The following is a 21,465-nucleotide window of genomic DNA, read 5'->3' on the forward strand; positions in this document are numbered from 1 at the left end:
AAAAAGGGAACATCATTCTGGGATATATTAGCAGGAGTGTTGTGAAGCAAGACCTAACTAATTGTTCCACTCAACTCAGTGCTGATAAGGCCTCAGCTGGAGTATTGTGTCCAGTTCTGAACATCACACTTTGGGACAAGCTGGAGAAAATCCAGACGAGAGCAACAAAAATAATTAGAGGTCTAGAAAACATGGCCTACAAGGAAAGATTGAAAAAACTGGGTGTGTTTAGTCTGCAGAAGAGAAGACTGAGGGGAGATCTAAGTCTTCTAGGACATAAAAGGTTGTTATAAAAAGGAGGGTGATAAATTGTTCTCCTTGACCACTGAGGAGAGGACAAGAAGTAATGGGCTTAAATTGCAGCAAGGGAAACCTTAAATTAATTATTAGGCAAAGTTTCCTACTCTCAAGGTAGTTAAGCACTGGAACAAATTGCCTAGTGAAGTTGTGGAATCATTTTGACCGGAGGTTTTTAAGAACAGGTTAGACAAACAGCTGTAAGGGAAAATCTAGATCAGGGGTCTCAAACTCAAAATGACCACGAGGGCCACATGAGGGCTAGTTCATTGGCCCAAGGGCTGCATCACTGACAGCCCCCTCCTGCTGCCCCTGGCCCTGCCTCCACTCCACCCCTTCCTGCCCTCATTCCAACCCCTTCCCTGAAGTCCCCACCCTAACTCCGCCCCCTCCCTGTCCTCAGAGGGTGCATGGAGGGTGTGGCAGGGAGTCAGGGCAGAGAGGTGAAGCAAGGGGGTTGGGGTGCAGGCAGGGGGCTCAGGATGCAGGAGGGGTGTGGGATGCAGCAGGGGGCTCAGGGCAGGGAGTTGGGGTGCAGGGGGTTGGGGTGCAGTAGGGGCTGGGGTACAGGCAGGGGGCTCAGGGCAGGGGATTGGGGTGCAGAAGTGGTGTGGGATGCAGCAGGGGGCTCAGGGCATGGGGTTAGGGGGCAGCAGGAGGCTCAGGGCAGGGAGTTGGGGTGCAGGAAGGCTTCAAGGTGGCTGGTCTAGATAATTCAGTGGAACTGGGCTAGATGGCATCTCAAGGTTCCTGCCAGTCCTGCCTTTCTGTGAGTCAGGCTGGGATTTTCAGTAGAACCAAAGGGAGTCTGTCACCCAACTCCCTTTAAAGTTCAGTCTCCCTTTGGTTCTGTTGAAAATCCCAGGCTCAGATTGTAAGCCCTTTGAGTAAAAAACATCTCACTGTGTGTGTACAGCGCCTAACACAATGGGACCTGATCCCAGCCAGAGCTTGGGTCATGGATATGCAATTGTGAGAGCAATAGGGGGAAAACATTTGCAGATAAGTTTACAAAATGTTCTATGCAAAACAGCATGTTCAGTTTTATTTCCAATTTTAACTTGTCTTTTACCTCCCTAAGCTTCTTCCCTGTAGTTTCAGTTTTATTCTGTGTATATGCTTTCCTGTCCTACAGTGTGCACTCTGACAAATAGTTCTGATGGCATTAACTAAACTATGTGGGGAAGAGGGAAAATAAATGGCATTGCAATCCTTAGCTGCCATGACAACACATCCAACCTTACAAATAACTTGGCAATGACTTAGCCAACTCTAAAATAAACACTTAGGAATCCTGAAAATTTCACCCTAAGGGAGTCAGATGTACAATTCCCATTAAAACTAATAGGAAATCAGTTTGCGCAGCTATGAAAAAAAATCTCAGTCTTAGCATCCAGCAGGGAGGCCAGCTGTAAATGCACCCTGATGTTTCTTAACCCCAAAGAGATGTCTTATGAATTGTGCAGAGAGAGGAAATTTACCAATGATACAGACAGGATAAAGCTTCATTGGAAAATTCAGCTGGAGGCTGGATAAAGCACTAGGACGAGGATGTTGTACTTATCACCAGCACAACCAGCTACCCATGCAGCCTTAGGGCATTGTCCAAAGTGACACTTCTCTTGTATAGCACCATGAAACCAATCAGGCAGACACAGCCCCAAGCTAAACTTTACTTCTGAATAGAAGTGTTAGTGTCCTTCTGATCAGCCATTGGATAGGTGAGGAGAGTTAGGGGCGGGGTAGGGCAAGGCAGGTGGCTTCACTTTGCTCAAACATCAGGTAGAGGCAGGATTTGAGATTTTGGTCTAAATTTAGGAAGATCATGAAGAGGATACTCAGGCAATTCCCCCCTCCTTTTCAGCCCTACCCCCTTCACTTTGCTATCCCCTTTTCTCCCCCAGCAAATCCCCCCTTGCTCTCCTGATTTAATCCCAGGCAGAAACATCTCCCAGTGGTTGGCCTGCAGCATGCATTGGTCAGGCTGATCATTGATTCTGGTGTACTCAAGGTTATACAGACTCAGGATTATTCTGCAATGGATAATGAGGGAATGAAGTGTCCTTTTCTGCAACAGTTGCAGGCCAGCTCTTCCAGCACTGGTCTGCACTTGTGCTCTATTTCCAGAAGAAAGCCTATATATTTTATTAGAGCATGATTCTTATTAGAAAGGTGCTGAGTGTGTTCCTCTGGCCAGTGCCCAACCATGTTAAACAGGCTGTTTATAAAGCCTGCCTAGGGTCCAACTCTCAGAGTCAGCATGAGCTCTCTAGAAAGGGAGGACAACACAAGCTTGGGCCGGACCCTCAGCTGGTGTATAGGTCAGTGGAGTCCGATCTCAGTGGACCATTGATTTATACTAAGCTGTGAATGTAGCTCTTTAAAGTACAGCCCTCAATCATTTCACATTCCTAAATGGCAGTGAAAACACAAAGCATTTTTGGTGACATCTACACATGCAGAACACATTCAAAACACACATGCTGAGGGTTGGGGAACTACTTTGAATACATTAGGAAATAATTTTTGTATTGCTATACCCTCAAGTTGAATTTGCACTCTCTAAAACTTCTCCACAACCATCCATAGCCACATATCTCTAATTCCCAGTTTCAACCAGAATTGGAAGCAGACATTCCACCTGCAGCCAGGGACTGTAGTCATGTTATATTTCTGTCGTGGCTGCTACCAGAATCCATAGGAAATTGTGATCTAGTGACATTAAGACCCCTTATTTTCTTTTTAAACCCCTCAATTATATAAACGGTATGCAGTGAAATCAATGATTCAAGATTTTGGAACAACCACCTCCTTTGGGACATGCTGTTAATATGCTCCCCCAAAAATCCTCAAGTTAAGAATCTGAACAAATTTTAAGGAACTGTTACTATTTAGAAACAAATCCTGTTTGGCCTAAAAAGTTGAGTCCACATTCCATGATCTTTTATGCCACAGATTAAGGGCTAAATAATGGCCGCAGGCACTGTGTGTGGCTCTCACTAGTTTCTTTAGTTGCCTCAAAGTGAATAACAAATAGGATAGAAAAGCAGAATCAGAGCCATCCAGTAAAATTGCTTTTATTTCTGTAATTTCATAAGTATAAAACAAATCAGCTCAATATTGTGCGAACAGAGTGGATCATACATATGTGACTACAATGACCCTTAAGTCTTCACGATACACCTGGCTATTTACATCAGACAAAAGTACACTATTTAGGAATCAGTAATTTAGTGGAAAAATATCTCTCATAATAAAATAGGAAACCTTGTTTAATTCTACCCCCAAACAACTCTTTTTAAAAAGATGTAAATTTATCTTTCACTAAGTGCAAACTCAACAAGGTTTCTAGATTCGTCTGCTCAGGCATCGTAGCAAAATTGCTAGGTTGAGATTCAAGCCATTATACTAATGACACCTGTAAACAAGTCAGTGTTTTCTCTCTTCATGGTCTTGAGTACACTGACAAAACACAGCACAGATTCCACATAGCATGGGCATGAGTCCGATATACAACTATCCCTAAGGTAGGGTACACCTACCTGTCTAGGCTCTTGTATATACAGAGCACAGAGATCTATTCTAGACTCATTTAGTTTTCCATTCTTACATTACCAAAAGCTGAATGGCACCAAAAGGAGAGGATGCAAGGGACACTTATATCTCCCCCATATCTGTCTTTTCACTAATTTTGTTCCTGCATACCCTAAACCCAGGATCATCCCAATCTATGCCTGGCAGAAACCATAGTTAACAGCCTCATGGGGTCTAGAGGTCTTTATTTTGGCACTTAAAACCACCTCCACTGCTCTTCTCTTGCTAAGCTGAACGGACAGGCTGACATGCAATTCAAGGTAGCACTGGAGGATTGGTAGGATAATCAGAAGCTGGTGGGAGAAGTGGCAGTGAAAATCTGAGTATTAAGAATACCTTAGGAATCAGTGGGTAGGAGATTGCTGAGACAGGCAGATTGATGGTAGGAGGGGATAAGTGAAGATAAAACCTTTGAAAACATGTAGATTGTTATAAAAATACATTTCACAGCATAGAGAAAACACAAGTTACATGTATGCAACTCTTTAGAGAAGCATTATACGGGTCTGAAGTGTTTTTCATCCATGCCAGGAATATGCTCAACCTAGAAAATTAAGTGGGCGTGGCAAAAAAAGGGAGGAGACTCCTAAGGATGATGGATAAATTGCCAAATGGTCCATAAAGATATTAAATCCCAGTGCAGACCCTTTGTATGCATTGTAAGGCCTTTCAATCAATGCTTGGCTTCTTTTCTTTAGTCAGGACCATGGCCAGTGCCCATGGCAACCCACTTGGAAGATACTCCCTACAAGGTTTTCCCCATTGGATATTTGTTTGGTGGGTCTTACCTGGTCTGTGTCTACAGTGGTTCAGAATGTGAAGAATTAATAGTGGGATGGGACGATCCTGTGATTTTCTGCAATACTAAGCTCTTCCACCCATTAATTTTTCAGTCAAGAATCTCATGCAGTTATTCTTCTATTTAAGACAGTGGCTATTCCATGATATGAAAAACAAATCTAGGCCTTAATCTTGCAAACATTTGTCTGTTAAAATTTAATGGGATGGACTCACTAGTCTGACCCAAAGCTCATTGAAGTCAATGAAACAACAATACCCATTGACTACCATGGTGGTTAGATTGAGCTCTGCATGCATAAAGCTACACCCAAGTGTTGGCAGGACCAGGGCTTTAAGTTCTAAGCAGCTTAGTAAATGTGAAGTGTGTAACAGTAACTGAAACTTGCCACCTCAGGATCCTTCTGTTGATCTGGTTTTCACACTCCATTCATCTACTGTACTGTGTACCTAGATAGGATGGGACTTCCCAAAAGCTCCATTTACAAACCCTTTTCTCCAGCCCCACATTTGTTGCATGAATTAAGGGTCCCTTTAAAGTTACCCACCAATTCTTCTCATAAAGGCCAAACCTCCAATTTCTCACTATTATGACACCTTATGGTACCACCCTGGTCTTGGATTGGCCAAGTGTTAGAAACATGTAAATAAGACAATGTCATCATGACAATGCCAGATTCTTGTGAAAGGCACCATGCAAGTCAAAGAGACAATGTATGGAATCAGAATCAAGATCTTTAGCCATATTTTGGCCAATACAGGAATTAAGGGAGAATATAAATTTCAGATGTGATACTAGTAATTTCTTCCTCCGCCCCCACCCCCCCAATACCCTGCTGTTTCAAGCAACAGCAGTCTTTTCACATACATAATGCACCCTTCTCAGAGGATGGATGTTCCATAGGAGAGTTCGTGGTAGGAGAGAATTTATCCCGTCATCGGCCACAAGGATATTCAAGTCCTCAAACAGCATAATGTGGACTTCATAGCCATTGCCCAGTGCTCACACTTGGTGCTCTCCCAAGAGAGGAGAGCCTTTTCCTTACCGTCCACATTTATTTTACAGGTGTGATCCAACATGTTGAATGGCCCCTGAGAAATTAATTTAAAGTGCTCATGGACAACCACACAGGCTACTTTTCTGGTGCTCAGGTTGTGATGCATGATGAATGATTTGCTTAGGAGGATCTATTGTAATGGCCCAGGCTGGCTGGAAGTATTGATGGAAAGAGACTAAACTATTATAAGGAATCTGAATACACCAGAAGGCAATGATTGTGATTCCTAGATCCTGGTTTCCAACAGAAGTGAGACTAGACAGCTTTTCGTCACAGGCCTCCTTTTGCAACATGCAATCAGGGGGGAAAAAAGCCACTCCAGTGCACATCTCCATTCTATTGCACACAATCAAATGTTTCCGTAAGATGCAATTCAGACCTGATCCAAACCATATTGAAATCGATGGGATTAGGTTTTAACCACCTTCAAGTTTGCAGAAGAACACTACAGGATGTTAAAGCAGCCAGCACACTGCTGGTGACATACAAATAATAAATAACTTCTATGCAATTTATCCTGACCCTTCACCAAAGCATAAAGGAAGAATAATTTTGATCTAAGGATATTTTTCTACTTCATTAAAATATTTGAACTATAACCCTCCACAACCCCAAAATGTCTAGCGGGAAACCAGTCTTAAAGCAGCCAGCCAAATGACAAGCAACAAAAGAAAAAATGAGACACGGTCCTTCAATGAGGGATCATACTAGAAAATGGGGATACTTTAAAGGAGGTCACCCTTAGTAGAGTGAATACCTGTTGAAGGTGTCCTTAGTGCAGGTTCCACTGATTTGACCCAGAAGCTTACAGTGAAAAGGGCAAACAGAATTTTAAGACAAAACCTGCTGCTACTGGGAAGAGTAAGCCTTTGGCATGGAACATGGCTGAGAGTTGTTGCACTCTACTTGCTGAATTTCATATCCTGTAATTTCACAATTTCAATCCAACATCATCAGGCACAGTGAACCACCTCAGTGCATTTTAGCTGTGTTGAGCATAAATTAAAACCAATCCAATAAAAACTAATATTTCCCCTGCCTCTTTCTCACAATGACTTAACATAATTGTCTCCACCTTCTTGGCATCAGATGAGACAAAGCAAAATGACCAAAAGGAATTTAACAGAGGACTTAAAAGTTACTGACGTCATATCTTTGCCTGTCCCATGCTTGCCCAAGACACGTTTTGTAAATATTTTAAACCCTCTTTGTTACAGATTTTAAAATAATATCAAAAGCTTTAGAAAAAACACACATTTGGGTACCAAAAAAGTCACAAGTGAGATCTTCAGCTGGTGTAAATCAATGTAATTCCAGTAGAGCAACACAGATTCACAGGAGCTGCAGATCTGGCCATGACTCCCCATAATCCAATATGGATCTCTGATGGATATGAACATGTACCAACAGGGACAACTTACAGACCAGGTACTCGGCAGCTCTGGTTGCACTACATTCCGTGGACACCCTCCACCCCCAATAGGGTGGGCAGGATGTTGAGGATCAATCTCAACCCTGGAATAAGCAGAAACAGTTCTCCTAAAGGCAATGGAGTTGCTCTGGTTACATGAGGGCTGAATGTGGCCCTTAAATATTTGATTAAATTCCCACCATTTATTTCCAAAGGCTGTTCAGAAAGCCATGGAGTGGTGGGGATCTTTGTAATAAAACAAGGTGGAATTCACCTCTGTACAGAAGCATGGATGGCCCAAACACCACTTAAGTCCCACTTAAACCCTCTTTAGAGAGCTTAAGAGGTGTATGGATCATCTACTGACCCTCTGCTCAAGGATAAGTTCCACCCACATTGAAAATGGTCTCTAAAAAGAATCAGTCAGCCTGTGTAATCAGCTCAATTAAATCAGCTCTATAAACTGAAACATACAAAACATGTTGGAAAAAGAAAAATTCTCAAAGAAAGCAAATAGTGATTTTTCGGTGAACAATTTTCCTGTAATCACACAGTATTTATAAAGATGTTTGTTTTTTAAAAGCTCCATATTAAAATTTCTTGAGTACATTCTATATTAAATACAGTAACAACATTTCATGCAAGGTTTTCTGTACAATTAAATCAGATCAGTAGTATAACAAGTCTGTACATTCCCATTGGTCTGGGGGCGCGACCCATCTTTTTCAATGCTGGTGATGGAGAGAAAGGAAAGGATGGTGTTTGGCACGTACTGTACCTATGGTAGCCAGCGTGTCAAGGTTCAGCCAGCTGGCCTGGACGGAAGAGAGACAAAAAAGCACTGGGGGTTTTAAGAGACTTAAAAAATAAAATAGAAACTGATCCAGATAGGAATGGAGCAAAATAATAGCAAAGCAAAGCAATAACTGACCCCGGTGCTCCGGCACACACCCGGGTGAAGTTTAGAAGGAAGGAAAACTGTAGGCATCTTTTTCCTCTCATCAAGAACGTTGGATCCTACCACATCTAGTGCCCATTCCTGGTCAAATGTTCTATGTGAGTTTCAAAAATAAGATTATATAGGTGGTAGAATAAGTCTTAATGTCAATTTCTGGGAGACAACTTTTGCTCCCATGTGATCACCTCTCCCTTGTTCAACATCATATTGGGAGCACAGATTGTCTCCCAAAACTGACATTAACTAATGGACAACTCCCTTTTAAGCCTTTTATTCTACCTTCTATGTAGTCATATTTTAAAAACTAGGTAATCTAGATTTACCTAGTCAGAAAATTTGATCAGGAATAAGCACTAGATGAGGTGGGATCCAGAGTTCTCCATTTCCATGTTTTGTTTTAAGCTGTCTAGGTGGAGATGCTTAGCACAGGAAGGGAGCTAACAAGGTGTTGTGTTATACAGAAGAGAAAGGACAAGAGGACTGGGTCATGCTTTGGTGTCAGATGAGCCTGAGAAGGTGCAAGATTTTCACAAGAGGAAAATAGAATAGAGAATAATATGATAAATAGAGGAAGTTTCAACTTCCACCACAAAAATCTTTGCAAGTAAATACATGTCCACAAGATCTACAACACTGGTAATTATACCAGGATACAGGTACATTGAAACCACCAAAGCTGGACATCTAGGCAATGTGGCTTCCAGAGCACTAGCATTGCCACCTAGGTATTATACTTTAATGGATATCACTCTACTAAATTGGAAGTCAATTGGAACACACTTGTTGCATCTCATGCACCTTCCTTTGCTTACCTCCCCTGCCCATACACACAGATAAGCTTTTCCTTGGTACTGAGATGCTGTCTGTTTTGCCACATCACAGCTCTGGAATGCACCTCTGTCATCATTGCTCATGCACAGATACTGTGCACCACTGTGAAAGCACGATGTCCCACCTACCACATTTTTACAAAACAATAGATGCCTTACTGAGCTCACACATTGGGGCTATTTTTAAGGGGTCTCAAACTTTTCAGGAGTGGACCCCCAAGAAGCTGTGTTACAATGATCAGTTACATATAGTTTCATCCCCAAACTATAATTTAGCTGTCCAGTAATTGCACCATTACGTACAGGGGAAAAAAAGCTACAAAACAAAAACAAAATCAGTATTTTTCTTTTCAACGATTCACCCGCATTAGTCTGATAGTCGGACACATGCATGTCCTGCTGGCTTCTAGTGATGGTCAAACATGCAAGACTTCAGTCCGAGTTACAGCTCAGGGTTTCTTTACTTAGAAAGTGAGTTTCCTTTATGTCATTCATTTCTTGCCCTCTTCTCCTGCAAAACAAAGGAAATTGGCTATGGTTAAAAAGCAAGCCAAGCACCTATAATGTTATTGAGACAGACATTTCACTGAGTCATAGAGCTGGATAGGACCCTGTATAACCTGATGGCTTACAAAAAGGCCAATCTAGGGTGAGTATGGAGTAGTAGAATCTGCTGCTTTTGCTCTTAATGCTTGGCTTCACTTTTGAAACGGCTACCTCACAATACATCACACGGGGATACATGAACCCCAGTACAACCAACATGGAACAGTGCTACTACATGGGAATTGCACAGCGCTTGTCAACTGAGCATTCCCAAATGCTGTATAGACATGAAAGAATTTAGCCTTACAGCATCACTGTGAGGTAGGTACTAACTTCATTTTACCAATTGGGAAACTGAGGCACAGAGCATAAATTGACTTGCCCAGGGTCTCTCAGTAAGTCATGGCCAAGTGGGAAACAGAACACAGGTTTCCTGATGCCCAGTCCTGTGCTTGAGCCACAAGACCAGCCTTTTCCTCCAATTTCTTCACCCTGTCAATGGCAGAACCAGACACTTGCTGGGATGCATTAGGTGATCTATGGCTTAAAGGAAAGCTAGAGTATTTAGAAACAGTGCCTTACAGAGCTAAAATTATTTTTAAATGTGAACGGGTGTCCAAATTCCCTAGACAGCTTTGAAAAAAATCTCATCATAACTATGTAGGTCCAGATTCTGCCACATTTGGAATCCGCAAGCAGTTGTAGTGACTTCTAGAAGCAAGGTACTAAAAAACACAAAGGAGGGTGGCAGAATGTAGCCTGTAGGCAATAAGAATGTGCGCTGAAAAAAGTTAATTACAAATACTTGACGGTATTTCAGTTTCTTTATTCATTGAGCGGGACTGCTGCATCTCTCTTAGGTGGCTATTGTTTTAATGCTCCTGAGTCACAAGGACCCCATTTGATGACACAAAGCAGCAGGGCCGGCTCCAGGCACCAGCAAAGGAAGCAGGTGCTTGCGGCGGCCAATGGAAAGGAGTGGCATGTCCGGGTTTTCAGCAGCAATTTGGCAGTGGGTCCGTCAGTCCCTCTTGGAGGGAAGGACCTGCCGCCAAAGAATGAAGCGGTGTGGTAGAGCTGCCACTGATCGCGGCTTTATCTTCCCCCCCAAGCTGGAGCCAGACCTGCAAAGCAGTGTGGAATGACAGAGATCCGCTTCACTCCTGGAAAATCAAGTTACTCGAAGGTACATTTTATTTTGAAGAGAGAACTTTTATTTCACAAAATGTTTATGTTCACTGCTTACTGATGGGAAAGCCATCTCTTTCAGGGCCACTTTAGACTGAATTGTTAAGATGGCAGTTTCTCATGAGGCTAATTATTCATATTATATTTAAGAAATTTTTAATTTGTTCACTTTTCTTTGCATTAGCTGGATTTTCGAGAACCTATAGGAGGGAGGTGTCCAAATCCCACCGAGATGCAACCAGAGTTGGGCACTTTACTCCTTTGTGCTCCTTTGAAATTTCCAGCCATAATGTCTGGAATACCTAAATTACACTATCATTGGCCATCATTTCTAGTTCCTCTGGAAATTAAATACAAGTACACCCACTTCCTCAGTTTACACAGCACATTTTCACCAGTGTGCAAAGGGAAGTTTCATCCACTGCGTAGCCATAAACCTCAAACTCTCAGGCCAAATGAGTAATGCCTCCTAAAGTGATATGGAAAGTGCACAGTCAGGGCGCTGTGTATTTATATTGCATTCATAACTTTATCATCTGAGCACCCAAGTGGTGCTTAGCAGTACAAATGGGTAAAAAAACCTGAGTTTTAAGGATCTTTGTAAAGTTCAGAGCTTACATGTCAGAGTTTGGTAACAAGTGTCAATTTTTTTTAAAAAGATAGTATAATATTTTCAAAAGCACCCTAGTTACTTAGGAGTCCAAGTCCTAGGTTTTAGCCTCTTAAACTCTTTAGAGGCTTTTGAAAAGTTTATCTAGAAGCTTTTAATAGAATCACCTTAGATGTGAAGAGTTGTCATATCCTGCACTAAGCCTGGCATTTTCAAAGGAGCCCAAAGGAGTCAGATGCCAAGCTCCACCAAATTTTAATGAGACTTGGGCATCTAATTGCATTATGTTGCTTTGAAAATCCCAGCCTAACATTTCTGAACATCAGGCAAATAAGTACAGCAGAAACAGCCAGCTGAGAGGCAGGGCCACTTCACTAGCTCCAATTTCATTCCTGCCTCACAGTGCAGAAGCCTTTGATATAGTCATTGCTTTGAATGTGTGTAAATTTTGGCCAAAGGATGTGTACTGGGCTCACACAACATCATGGATACCTGCCTTTTCAGTGTGTTTTATTGCCACTCTCCAAGCAACATAAGACACTGGAGGAATTCAGATGTTTGGACATAGCACTCTCTCCCCCAACCCATATGGCAGCAAACAAAAAGCAATATAATCTGTGCCTCTGGAAATAAACGCCAAATACTCCTGGCACCCTTGCTGGCAGCATTAGCTGAGATCGAGAGCCTGAAAAGGGACAGAAACTAAAATAACCTCTTGTGCCTTGAGATGCTCCCTCTGGAACAGCTGAGGCACATTGCTGGGGAAGTTTGTGCTGCCCCTGTTCTTTGGCTAAATACAGGACTTCAGTTTCTAAGGGTCTCAGACTACAGTAGCCCCTGCATTCCCCAAAGCATGACAAGAGAACCTTCAAAAAGCCAGCAGGGCATTAAGGTGGATGTTGACATATTCCAAAGGAGCAGCAATACTCTCCTTAGTAACACCTCTCAGCTCAAACAACCTGACATACATCTGGAAACATTCTTTTCCCTTCCACATGACAGTTTGGCTAAGGTAACAAGAGAGAGAAATTAACATACAAGGACACTCAATAGACTTTGAAACATAATACCATTTTCCCTGCTGCTCTCAGACTCCATTAGAGACAATAACTGTTTAGTCCACATTGTTAATGCATCGCTATGGAGATTCACATGTGCTTTTGAATGCTTTTTATGGTTGGTTATTGTCTCAATGTGAAGATATTTTTATGAGATATTGGGGGGAGGGGTGTTTCCTAAATGTTGTGACTTATTTACGATCAGTAGAATTTATATCCCCACTGTTTAGCAAAATCTTCTCCTTATGTCGGGTTTAAGGACCTGTAGCCCCAATGCTGATCTCACACAGATGTAATTTCATTGACAGAGTTATTCCTGATCTACAGCAGCGTAAGCAAGATCTGAATCAGGCCCTACATATGTCCATTATCTCCACACCCATTTGTCATAGCACTAGAACAGTCAGAGGGTTTTAAAGTGTGGAGGTGAAGTAGAACTGACCTCATGTGCATATAATGGGCCAAATCATTCTCAGAGGCTGAGCTGCTAACATAAATATGCAACCTTTAGTTAAAATCAACTGTTGCAGCACAGGACTGGAGGACAGCAAGAGCACCTACACAAAGGCACTAGAGCTGTTCTTGGGAATTGCACACCGGTTAGGGCTTATACTTCACTCTGAAGTGAAACTGGTTGAAATTATAATTAAAGATAATTATTTTAAAAAAAACTAAATAAAGGTGATATAAGGATAAACCAGCCCAGTTCTTGTAAAGGGAAATCATGCATCTCCAATCTACTAGAACTATTTGAGAGTGTCAACAGATTAGGAGATAAAGGAGAGATGATTGACAACGTATTTGGTGTTTCCAAAAGCCTCGTTGTCATAGGGAATAAAATTCAGACATGGGTTCTAAATTGACCCAAAAGACAGAACAAGAAGGTGGGGAATTGGCCAATTTTCAACAAGGCAAAAGATCATCAGTGTGGTGGCTCAAAGTTCATTCTAGGAGTAGTGTCCAATATAGCGGTTAATGATCTGGAAGAGGCATTGAACACAACAAGGTGACAACATTTCAGATAAGAAAAGATTATTTAAAGATAGTCAAGAGAAAGATGTGAGAAACGAGACTGAGTTCGATAAGTTTATGGAGGGACTGGTGTGATGACACATCCTACAATGACATGTAGCCAATCTGCGACTGCTAGCAGCAAATATCTCCTATTGCTAGTGATGGGACACTAGATAGGGAGAGCTCTGAGTTACTACAGAGATTTCTTTCCCAGGTGTTTGGCTTGGGGGGTTATGACCACATGCTCAGGGTCTAAAGGATTGCTGTATTTGGGGTCAGGAGGGAATTTTCCCCCAGCTCAGAATGGCAGAAACTCTGAGGGTTTTTCGCCTTCCTCTGCAGGGGCCATGGATCACTTGCAGGTTTAAACTACTGTAAATGGTGGGTTCTCTGCCACTTGAAATCTTTAAAGCATGATTTGAGGACTTCAGCAACTAGGTTAGGGGTCTATTTCAGGTGGGTGAGGTTCTGTGCCCTGCAATGTGCGGCAGGTCAGACTAGTTCAGTGGCTCCAAACTACTGTACCCCTTTCAGGAGTCTGATTTGTCTTGTGTATCCCCAAGTTTCACCTCACTTAAAAACTATTTGCTTCCAAAAGCAGATATAAAAATACAAACGTGTCACAGCACACTTGTGATGCATGGCTAGAAAGGGTTAAACGTCCTGCAAAATAAATAACCCTCAAAAGACATGTGAGGAGATAAGGTTTGTGTTTTTGTGTATTTACATATGTATGAGTAGGGTCAATGATGTAACCAACAGTCTCTGTCTATGCTGTATTCTGATAATTCAGAGGTCAAAAGAACATCATTTAAATGAACTGTAAACGAGGGATATCTTGGTATTCATCTCTCTTTGAAATGTACTGTGAATGGTGGAGGAACAAGCAAATGGCCTTACGTTAATTCATATAGCTAAGTAACAGTGATAGACCTCCTTCAAAGTCATCCTAATGATCTTTTGTTCCCTGACGAACTCCAACTTGTCAAAAGACATGAAACTGTATAAAAGATCATTGGGTCCTGATTCTATCATCTCAGAACTGCTTCGGCTTCATCAGGAGAAGTTTGAGTCACAAGACTGAGGTCCCAGTTATGCTGGTACGTCCTGAATAGGAGATTTGGACATTGGACTATAACCTATGAACTATTTCTGGAAGAACTCTGCAACTACAAAACTCACCATCTCTGCTATGAATCTGAACCTCAATGAACTGAACTCATGTCTGTATGTATATTGATCTGGCCTCTGGACTAGATGATCATTATGGTCCCATCTGGCCTTAAAGTCTGAGTCTAAACTAGGCAAGAAAATAGAGCTGGGTGAAAGGCAGCATGAAGGCAGATGGAATTTCGAGATGACAAATGAAAGGTAAAGAGCATTGGAAGGATTAATTTCAACTACTCCTCCAAACTTTAAATTAACTGAAATGACTCAGGAAAAAGATTTGGGCATTGTTTTGGGCAGTTCTGTGCAATATAAATCCAACAATGGACTCTTACTGGTCATACCAGGCTAAGTTCTGGTCACCCTACCTCAAATAAAAGAAGATAGAACAGAAATATAGAAGGGGTCCAGAGACAGATGATGATAATTATTCTAGGCATGAAAAAACTGCCATGTGAAGAGAATCTGAAAAGATCAGGACTGCTTAGTTTAGAGGGGACATGATAGAGATATATAAAATAATGAGGGTTAGAGAGACGACAGGGTAAATTGGAATGTCCAAGTCATCTCCCAGTACGAGAATGAGACGACATTCAAACAAACAGAAAGGCAACAAATGTAAAACTGATAAAAGGAAGCACTTTTTTTCACACAAAGCATAGATCAGTGGAACTCATTGTGACAAGATATGATTAGTTCCTGAGTTTAGCAGGATTCAAAACAAGGACTGGACATTTATGTGGATAATGAGAGGAGCCTCACATTATATAGACTGAAAAATATGAGTGGGATTTTCAAAATTTCTTAACTCCCATTGATCTTCCATGGGAACTGGGGGCCCAACTCTTGTCAGTGCTTTTGAAAATCCCACCTTATAAAAAAAGAGATAAAAACTCTTATGCCTGAAACCATACATTAACCACAACCTCACAGAGGTTAAAAAGCAGCTTCCCCTATAGGCCAATGATTCCATAGTTGTCCACTCCTTCTGAAGCATCTGGGGCTGGCCATGTCAGAGAATGGGTATTGGACTAGATGGACCATTGCACCGATCTGGTCTATCGGTTCCTACATTCTCAGAAGTGATTTTCTAGCTGCAAAGCATGAGGGTGAGCCTTTGGGATAACACTTTTTCACCCTCCAGAGTTTGCATCAATGTATTTTTTCCAACCTGATACCTGCACTTTTTTTTTTTTTTTTTTTTTTTTTTAAAGCAGAGAAAGCCTCTTAAGAGACTTATGGACACTTGAAAAAGGGAAAATATGGTCACATATTCAACAAGTAGTATGAGTGCAATCTCCTTTTTATGAGAGCATTATCAGAAGTAAAGCCTTATGGAGCAAAGTCCAGTAAGGCCCCTCCTTGTGCAGCTATGGCTGGAAGTGCCTCCTCCTTCCCGAGCGCTAAGCCTCCTTTGGCAAGCCAGCACTTGCTAGTCACCGCTCTACTCAGCAGAATTTCAGTTGTGCAGCACCCACAACTGGGGCCACTTGAACTAGAGAGCTCAGCTCTCATGGTACCAAAATAATGACCAGATTACTAGAAGAGCTCAGCACCCAGTATGTTGACGTCATCTGAAAAAGTGCCCCTGGTTGTGGGTGCTGAGTCCTTCTGAAAATTCTGACCTTGAGGTCAGATCATGAACTGATGTAAACTGATGTCAGTGGAGCTAGGCCATTGCATAACATCTGACCGTCCGGGGATATGTAATAATAATATATTTTAGTTGTGAGAGCATCTCTGATAACACACCACCCCTCCTACACAAACATACATGCTTCTCTTATTTAGAACACAGTGTAGTTCTGTGATTCACAAAGGAACTGGAGATGCTGTTTGATCCTGTTGTCCTACTACTGAACAATAATCACAGACTAAACAATTGCGGGACATTTTCCAGAGTGGAGCCTGTGCTGTTCGGCAGTTCCACCGAGATGCTGTAAAACCAGGTCACCACAGCACATGAGTGTGTCTGGCACAGGTGCAGGAACATGATGGACAAGGACAATACACACAACAGAGCCAACCCTGTTTGATCTGGACTCCTGAAGGTTTTCAGCTGGTGCTCCCCACTCCACGTGTGTCTGACTGTCCTGAGAATTCCTGGTGAAAAATGACAATGCTAGATTTTAGGACTGGTTTTTAAAATGTATTCAGAGGAATTAGGTGGAGTAAATACAGGAGTTTGGGTTTTTTTGAATGTGACAATTGAAGCACAGGCTGGTATGATTTTGTTCTCTTGCTGCGATTAAATAGTGGCAAGAAATTGTGATGCAGTGTTCAGACAAAGGCCATTCACAGAAATCAGCATTAGCATGATGCAGCTGCATGGCAAACAGTGCGGACGAACGGGTGGGTTGGCAGCATGGCAGATGGGACCCAGCAGCTAGAATCATCAATAGCTGGTGCAATCACTTCTGGGAATTGTTGTTTGTATTACAGTAGCAGCCCTTGGGAGATGGTGTTCATAGAAGGAGTTTGTGCGAGAGCCTGGGAAATGAACCCAGGTCTCCCAAGCCCTTAACCACAAGACTATCATTACACTTGGTTATTGGGAGTTGAGGGTAAGGTAGGGAGAAGCAAGAGTCTGACTAACTTTCTGAAAGATCTTACAGTTAAATCAATAGAGAGGCAACACCCAAAGAAGCCCATTAGGAGGGCTGGAGAGAGGTGTGAGAGGCTGTTGTAGAAGGACACACAACTAGAGTACACCAATGAAATTGTAACACCATGATCCTCTCGGTCAATACAGCAGTGCCAGAGGAGAGTCTCACTCCAGTCACCAGACTGCGCATCTCTGTGAACAAGAGAGGAAGAGACTGTGGCAGCTTTCTGCCCACAAAAGATCGGAAGCATTTGCCTGGAACAAGGCCAAGTGCTGAACAGGCAACCATAGGGCCTGATCCAATCCAAAGCTAGTGCTAAATTATCTTTTGTAACGGCTCCAGATGGCTTCATAGTTCTCGTTATACCATATGTGATGACCTCCCAGAGACTATGTGGTGATATCTGGAGAGAACTTTTGCTCAGAAAGCACACGGCTTTAACACGCTAGCTGAATCTCCTTAGCTGTGGCAGGTCTTACTAATGATGTATCCTTGAGCAAATCTGACATGCCGTTGGCATATACACCCTCTCCACTGAATTAAATCACCTTTCACCTTCTGACACAGTCCAGCTGGAGGAGGATCTAATTCTTGGCAAGAAAGCAAGGGCACCTTTGAAAACACCAGCACATTTCAGGAAGCGAGGCAATGCAGTGATACTCATGCTTTGGGTGGCAGAGAGCACCAACCTTCGTCTTCAGATTTGCCATTGCACCTACACAGGACCGGTGTCACTTTACAATGGCTGCACAACTGTCCAAGAGTCACAGAGAGATTGTGTATTCAGTACTTGTGGCCCTTGGCAATTTTAAAGGGTGGTTCTGCCCTAAAAAGTAACTCTAAAAATAGCACAGTGGGGTTTCCCTATTCAATATTTCCATATAAAAATATACACAGTTTGTAAGTCAAGAAGATTGTTTATGAAACAAAGCTCAGAGCTCAGCTGAGTTTGCAGGCTGAAGAGAGACAAGCTGAGGTCTGACTGTCTTGCAGATCATCTCTAGTAATGGAAGAGTTTGTGGGCCAAAGTAGGGCCTCGAGGACATCTGTGCAGCCTCACTGATCAGCTGTTAGTGTATGATATGAAAGCAATGGGGCTGCACAGGTGTTCTTGAAGAAGCCATGCAAACTATATGGTAGCAAAGCGTTTGAAAAGATAGCTTGTCCTTGCCAGTGATCAAGTTGTCCCCTAATGATTACAATCCCAAGGAATCCCTCCGCAACAGGGCAGAAGAGACCTGTCTTCAGAAGTGAAAAGGAAGAAATACTAAGAAAGGCATCCTGGACACATGCTGCTGTAATGGAATGATTATTAATATGGTCAAAGTATCTACCCAAGGTGAAGAAATAACACAGTTAAAGTGCTCTGCCAGGTCATCCACCACTTACCCGTGATAAGAAGAGCAACATTCAGGCAAGCTAAATATGAGGCAGAGCAACAAAAGTAACCTGGGATTGGCCACCTAGGCTCCCTTCTTTTGCAAGGTGACAGCCAGAACCCCTTAAGCCTTCTTCCTGCCATGGGAATTCCGAAAAGAAGGATCGGCGGGACATCTTCCCATCTTGATGTCTATGTTCTTTCTGGCAACATTGCTGGGTTGGGTAAACTCCCTTTAAAAAGCAGTCTCCATTCATCTACTACAATCCCAGTCACTTTAAATGTCAGAGCCCAGATTCTGATATATTCTCCAGAACTTGGCACTAACAATTAACTAATTAAGGAACGAATACCAGAGGTCTGCTTAGGATGGTGGCAGGAAAGTAGTGGAGCAGAGTTCTGAAGGCCACTGGCTGAATTATTGAAAGACTACAATGTTTGTCAAAAAAAGAAAAGAAAGGAAAAATTTAATTAGGATGTTGAGATTGCTCACTGCAATATTTCATTACAACAAGAAGAAAATATTAGCATATTAAATATAATTCACAGAGCTCTGTAAATATCCACTGTACTTTAGAGCACCAGGCTCAAACTCACTGCCATTGAAGACGTTGGTAAACTTTCAATTGATGTAAACGGTGCAGGACTAGACCTATACAGTATTTCCTGTTTACTACATGAGGGCCATATTCGGAGAGGTGAGGAGCATCTGCAACTCCCACTGAAGTTAATCAAAGTTTCAGGTGCTCAGCACCTTTTAGTCATACAGTAGAGAGAGCAAACAGGACAGAACCATCATTTGGAGGAAAAAGAGTCAAAAGAACAAGGCAAGAAGAATTCTTGGCAGAAACAGATTTTTAAAGAGGGCTGATCCGATTCCTAATGAAGTCAATGGAAACATTCAGTGGGAGTTGCATCAGGCCTTAAGTAGGAGACAGGAGGGCGGTTTGGCTAGACAATGGAGGAGGCTGTTCCAATGTATTGTGGTCAAATCCATAATGCACAACAAGATTTTAGTATCAGCCACTGTAAGTGATTACAAAAAAATAGGGAAGGACAGATCCTTTGCAATACACCACACTGGGGGAAAAGTAACTATGACTGCGTGTGCATGGACCAATCTTTACATCAGCAGAGATGCTAAATGACATATGCCTGAAAGCACAAAGCAGCACAAAGCAAGTGCCATGGTACAGAAATCAGTCAGCAGTTACTTTGCAGAGTGTGCTCACCCTCTAGGTGGTTGCGGGAAAGGTACTTGAGTCCTTCATCGAGCAGGATAACAGGCAGGGAAATTTTCAGCACGATCACCCACTGTGGCCAGCTCAGAGGGGTCACCTGGAAGATCAGCTGCAAGGCAGGAAGAACTCAATATATTTATTAACAGGGAAGGGGGGAGAGACACAAAAATCAGACCCATTTTTGTTCATATAGATGTGGACTGAGGTAAGAGGTGTGCAAGGGACCAAGGCCTTCCGGATCATATCATATGTGCAAAGAGAGGGACTTCATTAAGGCTTGAACAGATAATGACAAGGAACTTGGCAAGGGACGGTAAGTATCATTACATTCACTTTACAGATGGAGAAAGTGAGGCACAAACAGGGGAAGTAACTGCTGAAGGTCGCAATGCAATTCCATTGCCGACCTGAGACTAGAACCCAAGACTCCTAATTCCCAGTTCTGTATCCTTCTGAATCACAAGGCTCGATAGTGGAAACCCTTTGGGCAGGGAAGTCCCACTGAAAATCAGCAGACTTGGGAAGTAAAACGTACAATGGAGTTTTCTTGTCAAACGAACAGCCCTACAAGCTGCGTGTTGTGCTAGCTGCATCACTTACAGGCATAGGCTTCACATGGAGAATCACGAAGTGCAGCGCCATAGACATGACAATTGTCCCCAGCAGCCAGATGTTGAGCCATGGTGGCATTCTCAGCAGTGACTGGTTTTCAGACACACTGCAAGAACGAGAGAGCAGAGGTTAGATCAAATTATCTACTAAATACCCCATCCTCAAGTATAATTTGGATCAATCAATATATTCCTAAGCCCTCTTAATCAGTAGAAATATGTTGCTAGATCTCTGCATAAAAGCCTCCTCCAAGAAAAAGGCTTACTTAACCATTATCATACATTATTCTCCTTCCAAGCTTGTTAGGCTCTGGAAATAAATATTCTGAAGTGCAATATATCACTATTCAGATGGAGAGACAAGGTGGGTGAGGTAATATCTTTTATTGGACCAACTACTGTTGGTGAGGGGGACGAGCTTTCAAGCTTATGCAGAGCTCTTCTTCGGGTCAGCCTGAGAATAGCTGATGTCATGCTATTCCTTCAGTACCAGATTCCCGAACTCATTGGACAGGTACACATACAGCATCAAAATATTACTCATTCTGACAGCCAATACCAGAATCTCCAGCGTGAAGCCCTGATCCATCCATGGGTCAGAGCCATAATTGCAAAGGGAACTATTTGCCAGTTCCGGCTCCAGATTTTACCAGAAGAGTTAGGGAGATTTCAGCATTGTCAGATCCAAGCGTGACCCTTAAAGCCCGGAGTGGTTTTGAATCTGAACACCAAACCCAAAATGGATCTGGATCCAGATACTACTGGCTTGCTAATATGGCCAAAATGTCCACTAAGAGATCCAAATGTATTTACATTGCCATCTCTAATGACAGTAACATGTTTGCTTGGTTCAGATGTTATTCAGGGCAGAATGCTTTATCTGATATTCTCATACGTACTGTACCTGTTGAGAGCATTGCACATCTCAATCGTCACTAGCACCGACAGAGCCATAGTGGTTGGGTAACGAGACTCGAAGATTTCACAGTCAATGCCTTCAAAGATGGGGTTGTCCTCTGTGCATCTCATGAAGTTCCTCTGGCAGAAGGAAGAGTAACAGGCATGAAGCAGGCAGAAGTGGCAGGTTGCTGGTGGGATCT

At 42.5% G+C, this 21,465-nt stretch overlaps 1 protein-coding gene across 2 annotated transcripts in view; it reads right to left on the reverse strand.

The window, feature by feature from the left end:
* Window positions 1-3,358: 3,358 nt before the first annotated feature.
* Window positions 3,359-21,465, reverse strand: part of ATP2A3 (ATPase sarcoplasmic/endoplasmic reticulum Ca2+ transporting 3) — a 90,729-nt gene continuing 72,622 nt past the window's right edge. The window contains exons 17-21 of one of the 2 annotated variants that reach the window (XM_032786971.2): window positions 21,270-21,403; window positions 20,355-20,472; window positions 19,746-19,863; window positions 16,557-16,632; window positions 3,359-9,457 (exon numbers count right to left, since the gene is read on the reverse strand). In XM_032786971.2, the coding sequence (XP_032642862.1) occupies window positions 9,379-9,457; window positions 16,557-16,632; window positions 19,746-19,863; window positions 20,355-20,472; window positions 21,270-21,403 (525 nt within the window). In that variant the 3' untranslated portion in view covers window positions 3,359-9,378. The remainder of the gene's footprint in view (window positions 9,458-16,556; window positions 16,633-19,745; window positions 19,864-20,354; window positions 20,473-21,269; window positions 21,404-21,465) is intronic. The other variant, XM_075074052.1, reaches the window with a different exon arrangement.

This window comes from Chelonoidis abingdonii, chromosome 20, assembly GCF_003597395.2.
Source record: "Chelonoidis abingdonii isolate Lonesome George chromosome 20, CheloAbing_2.0, whole genome shotgun sequence".
Lineage (NCBI taxonomy): Eukaryota > Metazoa > Chordata > Testudines > Testudinidae > Chelonoidis > Chelonoidis abingdonii.